Source organism: Gossypium hirsutum, chromosome A11 (assembly GCF_007990345.1).
Source record: "Gossypium hirsutum isolate 1008001.06 chromosome A11, Gossypium_hirsutum_v2.1, whole genome shotgun sequence".
In the NCBI taxonomy this organism is placed as follows: Eukaryota; Viridiplantae; Streptophyta; class Magnoliopsida; order Malvales; family Malvaceae; genus Gossypium; species Gossypium hirsutum.
Window position 1 is genome coordinate 14,373,506 of NC_053434.1, and position 8,802 is coordinate 14,382,307.

An 8,802-nucleotide genomic window follows, 5' to 3' on the forward strand; every position below is an offset into this window, starting at 1 on the left:
TTCGTTAAGATTTTATCTTATATTATTTATGATCACGGGTTTTGAGGATGTTACAGGTATGATAACTGCCACGACTTTAGAATCTTGTCAATCAAAAAAATGATATTAGGAATCTCAATCCCTGTGGGATCAACATTGCTTCTCTATACTATTTTTTAGTTTAATTAGAGCATAAGAAATTTATATTTGGTGGCATTGATAGCCATCAATCTCCTAATAATAATCTAATTGGCTAAAATATGCCATAAGTCTATGTACCTTTTGTAAATTTAAAATTTAGTCTCTATACTTTTATTTTTAGAAAATTAGCTCTTTTACTTTTTAAATTTTAAAATTTAGATCCAACTATTAATATTGTTAAAATTATTTTACAAATCAGGTTCATTATAAAGTCATTCTTTAGTTATATAGCTAACAAGTATTTTTTTAAATGTCACATCAATAAATTTAACAAAAAAAATTAATAATGCCAATAGCTAAACTTAAATTTTAAAATCTGAAAATTAAAGAACTAAATTCCTAATAATAAATATACAAAGAATAAATTCTAAATTTAGAGAGTTATAGCATATTTCAAACTTATCAAATTTACGATTTAACGTGGTTAATCTCCAAAATGAAAAGAAAAAGAAATCCGTAACACGGCCAGGAGGCGACGACCCACCAGCAGACGCCGTGTAATGATCAAATAATTTGGGAGTGATGTCCCACCAATTCAGTCATTAAAGTCTACACCTCAAAGCTTAGCCACCGTCCATGAGTTGAACCATGCCTCATTTATTTTCATCATCTCCTCCTATCTTATTATGCATGCTTTTACTGCTCATTAAAACGACGAGCTGCAGCAGGTCAACTTAAGATTGGAGCTTTGTCTTGTCAATGGATTTGGTTTCAGATTTGATCACTTATGGGTTTGGGGTCATTTTCCCATTACTCTGCTCTATATTTGAGAATCAATATCATGATTATGTTCAAATTCAATTCTTTGAAGTAATTTTCTTTTTCTAGAATTAATAGTTTTAGACCACAATATTATTATATATTGTATAATAATATCATTTATTAGTATGTATAAGAATTTATTTAAATATAGAACATTCAAAATAAGTTTAACTCTAATTTTTATGCTTGAAAAATAGATCTTTTTATTCTTTTTATAATATTATTAATTGTCCAAAATAACCGAGTGAAGTTATTGGAATGAAAACCCAAATTGAGACGTAGGGTGGGTGGTGACGAGTAGCGAGTGGGTCAATCTGCCTGGCCGAAATGAGTTGGTTCCAGCATTTGTCAAACAGACATATCTCTGCTTTCACATGCTATTTTCTTCTCCCCGGATATTGGCGTTGGAGAACAAAGTATGTTTCTATTGCTGATTGGTTGGCCAATAGAAACTTGGTATTCGTCGAATAGACTTTGTGCATATAGGGGATCTTAGCAATTCTTTTAATAAATTATATTAATAACCATTCAATTATATTACGATTTTTTTTCCCAATTATAACTGTTACAAAATAGTTATCTGATTATTTAATTTTGTCATTTTTTATCACCAGTTAACTAATGACGGTAGCTTTAAAAAATGGGCATGATAACAACTTTAATCTTTAATATTTATAAATTATGTCATTTTAATATTGATTCTAAAAAAAAATTTAACTCTTGACAATTACAAATTCTATAAATTGGTCTCTTTTTTTTGTTGTTTTGCTTTTTATTTTTGTTATATTAAGGGTTAATCTTAAAAGAATGAAAAAAGATATAAATTATAATCTTAAATTTTTTGATGTTTTCATTTTTTGTCTATTTGCAGTCAAATTTAGCTAATAAATTTATTGATTTAGCTTTTTTAAGTGAAAGGAATACAAAGAAAAACAAATTTGTAAAAAAGACTAAATTGCACAATGTGTAAATATTAAGGTTAGATTTTTAGAATCAAAATTAAATTGACTCATTATACAAATTTAAATGTTAAAGTTGTTATTTTGTCAATTTTAAAAGCTTATACCATTCGTCATATGGTGACCAAAAAAAAACAAAATTAAATAATTGAGTGTTCATTTTATAACTTTTCATAATTGATGGTAAAAAAATTTTAATAATTAAATATAAAAAATAAATAATAATTAAATGACTACTAATATAATTTACCCTAATTTTTTTATGTAATTACCTTTTCCTTGATTAGTTGCTAGTTAATTAGTTTAGGGACTTCTCCTCTTAATTTAATATTTTTTACAATGAAAAATATATTATGCTATTTTTAATAAATTAAAAAACAATCGCTTAACTCTGCTAACCATTAATGCAATAGCAAATGACAAACCAATTACTTATAAATGAAATATAAATGTATATTATATAAAACAAAAACAAAAACAAAAAAAAACCCTAAAAATTTTCTATATAAAATAGAGCGAAAGAAGTACTGAATTTTTAAGTAATGATTAGCGCTATTAATTTAAAATAAGAAAAAGCAAAAAGAAAAGCTTTTGACTAAATGGCTTTTTGGGTTATTAGATATTATCCACGTGGGGCCCAAAATTTTAGTGGCTCTGTTCTGTCTGTCTCCCAAAATGAAATTTTCAAAACTAGTAATCAATTTGTTTTTCATTTTTAAATAATAAAAAAAAAGGAGTACTTAATCTCTGCTTACTATTCAGGCAAGAAAAAACAATCTCCGCTTTCCGTAATTCAAATCTTCAATCCACCAATAAATTGTGATTTGTTTAATCCATTGCCAACTTTGAGATGTCTTCTGGTTGAATTTTAAGCTCTAATCATAAGATCCAGCCTGATTTATATAATAAATAAATTGCAACGCATTTGGTATTTCGCCTAACACAATAATTATTTTTATTTAATCACACTTTAGTATAAATATTATTGTTAATACAAGAGAATATGAGTTCAAGAGTATTAAAATGTATTGTACTTCTATTTATGAATTAAAAAAATTATTAATAATTTTAGATATTTTATCAAAAAAATTAATATGATCGAAACCTCATAAAATTATTTTAAAAATAGTAGTTTTACCTCTTGTTTTCAATCATACTTTTTTAAAAATAAAATTATTTTGCTATGAAGCATTTCTAAAACCCTCTTTAAAATAATTAAAAATTTCTATTATTTTAAAAAAATAAAAATTATTTTTTATAAATTTATATTATTAAAAGAAAAAAATTTGGTATATTAGTAATAAAGTTTTTAGATTCTACAAACAAAGTGAGAGGTTGACAAGTAAAATATTTAAAAAACAATCGTGTGTAATTGTGGAATAAAGAAAATATAATATTAGTGTCCATTGTTTAATAAGTCTTCAATTTTAGAAGTTTTTGTTTGCTCTTGTAACACGTTTTTTAGTCTTGTTTGTGCATGTAATCTTAGCTTTACAAGTGATTTTAGGGATGATTTTGTTGTCGTCCTCTCTAGTTTGATAAATCCTCGATTTTTTTGTCGATTGTCGCTAACCACTTTGGACCATCCGGGGCTGATTTCCTTATCGTATTTAGTGTTTGCAATCACTCCAGATATGTCGTGCTTGTGGATGCTGAGGCTAAAGTTTTTGTTGTGTTGATGAAGCTTGTAATTCACCATCTATGACGAATGCTTGTTATTATTTTATTAAAATATATGGTTCCATTCATTCAATGAATTAATGAATTTAACTTTAAAAAATATTAACCCTTATTATAATATTTAATATTAAATAAATCTAATTTTTCCAAAAAAAACAAATCTAATTTTATTGAAAATTGATTTAAGATATTACTAAATGACATTTATTTTCTTTAAAAGTTCCATATTTTTCGGCTCAAAAACTTGTACTGAAATTATTTATTCTTTTTTTTTATTCTAAAATTATTTTATTCTAAAATTCATTTATTTTATCATAAAAATTGATGTACATGAGCCAACTATACAATAATCCTTTACTAAAATTATTTTAATCTGCCAGTCTCTCTCTGACCATCCCACTTTCTTTCCTTTCAATTTTTTTATTACAATTATTTAAGCGTAGTTATGTTTTTCTTTTCTTTTTTTGGGGGGTATTTTCTTCCAAGCTGTATTTCTGGTGTCCAATGTAAATGAGTGAGAAAAGAAAAAGAAAAAACAAGATATAACTTTCCCTTTTGCCAAACAAAAGAAACGTTACAAACAGCATAGGAAAGTGGAGGCAGTGGACACTCAGGAATTTCTATCTTTATTTTTCTTTTCTTTTTTGTTCCCTTTTGATTCAAACTTTGATCTCCCTCTGCCTCTGCCTTCTCCAAAGCCTCACCTCAGCTTTTCCTCGTCCAACTCTCTTCTATCTCTTTCTCACTCTCCATAACTAAGAGTGTGTTTCTCAAGGCATTTTGGCTTTATTTTGGGCTTGGTTTGCTTTGAGGTAAAGATCTTCGATTAATTGTTATTGGGTAATTGATTAAGTTTGGATGTGTCTTAACAACCTCGACTAGTTGATTTTTCTTTTACAGTGGACAGAATCAATTTCTCCTTTAATTTCTTGTGTGTAATTATAGACTGTACCGGTTTGTTTAATAGATGCTCCATACTGAAAATATAGTGAATGATTGTTTGTTTCTGGTGTTTTGTTGGCTTGTATTAAATGTCTTTAATAGAAGTTTTATTGCTTGGTGAGATGGGAGGGAAGGGTGTTTTAGCCCAGTAGTAGTAGTGTGATTATAAATAAGAAAGGGAACTGTTCTGGATTTTTTTTTCTTCAAAAATTTTCTTTGAGTGTGTTTTTTGAGTTTTGGAAAGAGAGAAGAGCAAGAAGACCCTATTTGGTTATTGTGGAGATCTGGGACTTGTTTAATCTGTTATGCCCAATGAGGACTTTCTTTCCCTCTGATTCATGTAAAGAGTCACAGCTTAATGCTATCAACCCTCAGTCTTGGCTCCAAGTTGAAAGAGGGAAGCTTTCAAAATTATCTTCTTCTCATACCAATTCTTCATCCATGTAAGTATTTGTTTTGATTTAATGAGTTTCTTCTAGTTTCCATTTATTTTTTATTTTTTTTTGGAAGTTGAATTGAGATTGTTTTCGTAAATTTGCTGTAGAGAATCATTTATCAAGGTTCCTGAGCCACCGATATTGCCCTTCTTTAAACCTATTGACTATGTAGAGGTTTTAGCTCAAATTCATGAAGAGATGGAGTCATGTTCTCCTCAAGAGAGGTCGACTCTTTATTTATTACAATTTCAGATCTTTAGGGGCCTTGGAGAAACCAAATTGATGCGAAGAAGCCTCCGCTCTGCTTGGCAGAGGGCTGGCACTGTCCATGAGAAGCTTGTTTTTGGGGCATGGTTAAGATATGAAAAGCAAGGAGAAGAACTTATTGCTGACTTGCTTGCGACTTGCAATAAGTGCGCACAAGAGTTTGGGCCAGTAGATGTTTCTCAGCTTCAAGTCGAGGTGAATGGCTGTTCGAAGGAGACTGTTGTGATGAAGGGGGACAAGAGCCTGGAAAATGTGAACTTTAAGATTGGTGATGAGATAATAGTTTGTGATAGGCAGAAGATTGCTTCTCTTTCGGCCCCATTTCATGCTATGCTTAATGGGTACTTCACTGAGTCGTCTTCTCAGGACATTGATTTATCTGAAAACAATATCTCCCCATTGGGTATGAGGACAATTGGTGAGTTCAGCATCACAGGCAGTTTGAGTGAAGTTCATCCTGATCTTTTATTGGAAATACTAGTTTTTTCAAATAAGTTCTGTTGCGAAAGACTCAAAGATGCTTGTGATAGGAAACTTGCATCTTTGGTTTGCACCAAAGATGATGCTGTGGAGTTTATGGAATACGCCATCGAACAGAATTCCCCTGTCCTGGCAGCATCATGTCTGCAAGTTTTCTTACACGAACTGCCTGATTGTTTGAATGATGAACGGGTGGTGGAAATATTTAGCCATGCAGATAGACAACAGAGATCAATCATGGTTGGACTGGCCTCATTTTCGCTGTATTGTTTGTTAAGTGAAGTAGCTATGAACCTTGATCCCCGATCTGATAAAACTGTTTGTTTCCTAGAACAATTGATTGAATCAGCTGAAACTGATAGAGAGAAATTGCTAGCTTTTCATCAGTTGGGATGTGTAAGGCTTCTGAGGAAAGAGTATGATGTAGCAGAAGGTCTTTTTGAGAAAGCTGTGAGTTTGGGTCATGTTTACTCCATTGCCGGTTTGGCTAGACTGGGTTACATTAAGGGTCATAAACTCTTTTCTTATGAGAAGCTCAGCTCTGTGATTTCTTCTGTTAACCCACTGGGGTGGATGTATCAGGAAAGGTCATTATACTGTGAAGGTGATAAAAGGTCAGAAGACCTTGAGAAAGCAACCGAACTTGACCCAACTCTCACATACCCCTACATGTATCGGGCTGCTTCCCTAATGATGAAACAGAATGTTCAAGCTGCTCTTGCTGAGATCAATCGTGTTCTTGGGTTTAAACTTGCTTTAGAATGCATGGAACTCCGATTCTGTCTTTATTTAGCTATCGAGGATTACAAAGCAGCCATTCGCGATGTTCAGGCAATTCTAACACTTTCCCCAGATTACAGAATGTTTGAGGGACGAGTGGCAGCATCCCATCTCCGTACACTTGTGCGTGAGCATGTTGGCAGTTGGACAACTGCAGATTGTTGGATGCAGTTGTATGATAGGTGGTCTTCTGTTGACGATATTGGATCTCTCTCCGTAATCTATCAGATGCTAGAATCTGGTGGGGCAAAAGGTGTTTTATACTTCAGACAATCATTGCTTCTCCTCAGGTATGCACATACTTCCAGTCTTTTATGGACCTTCTGACAGAAGATATTTTAATTTAAAGGTCTGCAGCTTTACTCCCCCCCCCCCAATTTTATAGCATCATTTTCTTCCCCATCTATCCACTATATATGCTCACCCCCCCCCTCCTTCTTTTCAATTCATCTTTTCTCCCCGTTGCCATTAGTATGGTTTGCTGTATCATGCTTAAATGACTTGCAAGAACTTGTGGCTTCACTTGATCAGGTTGAATTGTCCTGATGCTGCGATGCGAAGTTTAGAATTAGCTCGTAGACATGCATCCAGTGAGCATGAACGCCTGGTTTACGAGGGATGGATCCTATATGATACTGGTCACTGTGAGGAAGGGCTTCTAAAGGCAGAAGAGTCTATTAAAATTAGTAGATCCTTTGAGGCGTTCTTCCTTAAAGCATATGCATTGGCTGACTCTAGTCTCGATTCATCTTGTTCTTCAACAGTTATTTCACTGCTTGAAAATGCCTTGAAATGCCCCTCAGATAATCTTCGGAAAGGTCAAGTAAGGTTTCCTTTTCCCTACCCCTTTCATCAGAAAATATGCTATATGTAACTACACTTTACCATATTTGCCTTGATATATAGCAAGGCTTACATCATGACAAATTTCATGTAGTTTTGCTAGGAGCCTATTCCCTTTTAACTTGGTTGAGTTTGCCCTAATGATGGTAAATGGTTACCACATTCTACCAAAGATTCGAATGTTGTGCTTGTTAGTGGTCCGTGGTTCCAATTTTGGTGTTGAAAAACATGGGTTTTCAGCATGTCTAATCTTGGTTTGAGTTATTTTCTCAGGCTCTTAATAATCTGGGAAGTGTCTTGGTTGATTGTGGGAAATTAGACTCAGCAGCCGACTGCTACATTAATGCCCTTAAAATACGTCACACGAGAGCCCATCAAGGCCTTGCACGTGTCCATTTTCTCAAAAATGATAAGGCCACCGCATATGTTGAAATGACCAAACTTATTGAAAAGGCTAAAAATAATGCATCCGCATATGAGAAGAGGTCCGAGTACTGTGACCGTGACCGTGACCTCACAAAGGCAGATCTTGAGATGGTCACTCGAATAGATCCACTCAGGGTATATCCTTACCGGTATCGAGCTGCAGGTCAGAACATATACATATATTATTATAAAGGCCATGTTAGCAAATTTTCGAACTAAAGGCTGTTTTGGTTGTGTTTATCAAACAGTGTTAATGGATAGCCGCAAGGAGAAGGAAGCCATTGCAGAACTGTCAAGGGCAATTACATTTAAAGCAGACCTTCACGTTCTACACCTACGAGCTGCCTTCCATGAGCATGTTGGTGATGTCTTGGCTGCCCTTCGAGATTGTCGAGCAGCTCTCTCTGTTGATCCTAACCATCAAGAAATGTTGGAACTTCACAGCCGTGTCAACAGCCATGAACCATGAATCTCTGTTTTTTTTTTTTTTGGTAAAAATGCGAAAGGGGAAAAAATGGAAATTATAACTTATATATGGAAAAAGCACGGAAGGGGGAAGAGATTTTGAATTGCATGATATCATTATAGTTATTATCATCATCATAACATGATATGTTACCTTTGTAATTTATCCTGTAAGAATTTTTGGTCAATGCCATGTTAATCTTCTTCTGCCAAAAAATCAAAAGGCTTACAATTTGACGCGTTAATAATGTGGAGTTCATGACTCTGATTCTATATATGAAGTTTGCGTACGCCAAAAATTGTGGAAGTTTCAGTACTATTTTTTTCTGAATAATGGTTTAATTAATAAATAAAAAGGCCAGCAGCTAAAAATGTCTATTTAGTATTTCGTTTTTGGAAGCAGAAAATATTTTTAAAAAACCTCCCTCAAAAGAGAGCTATTGGTGTTGGAAAAATGAGAAATTTCATTATATCTCACGTCGCTAAGGGAGAAAGGGGTTAGAAGGTTTTAAAAGCCTATATAAGAATTGAACTGGTTAGTTTTAACATGCTTTTCACTTTCTCTCTCTTTAATGAGTATT

At 32.8% G+C, this 8,802-nt stretch overlaps 1 protein-coding gene across 1 annotated transcript; it reads left to right on the plus strand.

The window, feature by feature from the left end:
- Window positions 1-3,961: 3,961 nt before the first annotated feature.
- On the plus strand, window positions 3,962-8,374 carry LOC107923953 (ETO1-like protein 1). Its single transcript, XM_016854173.2, has 5 exons — window positions 3,962-4,966; window positions 5,068-6,777; window positions 7,019-7,310; window positions 7,604-7,919; window positions 8,005-8,374. Exons 1-5 carry the CDS (start codon window positions 4,836-4,838, stop codon window positions 8,223-8,225), a joined length of 2,670 nt encoding a protein of 889 aa, XP_016709662.1. The 5' UTR covers window positions 3,962-4,835; the 3' UTR covers window positions 8,226-8,374.
- The last annotated feature ends 428 nt before the right edge of the window (window positions 8,375-8,802 follow it).

What these genes read in the sequence shown, in the direction of transcription:
- LOC107923953 (XM_016854173.2), top strand. Translation starts at nt 4,836, where the DNA reads ATGAGGACTTTCTTTCCCTCTGATTCATGTAAAGAGTCACAGCTTAAT. An exon ending in CATACCAATTCTTCATCCAT is followed by an intron (nt 4,967 to 5,067) that starts GTAAGTATTTGT and finishes AATTTGCTGTAG; the next exon opens with AGAATCATTTATCAAGGTTC. An exon ending in TTACCGGTATCGAGCTGCAG is followed by an intron (nt 7,920 to 8,004) that starts GTCAGAACATAT and finishes TTTATCAAACAG; the next exon opens with TGTTAATGGATAGCCGCAAG.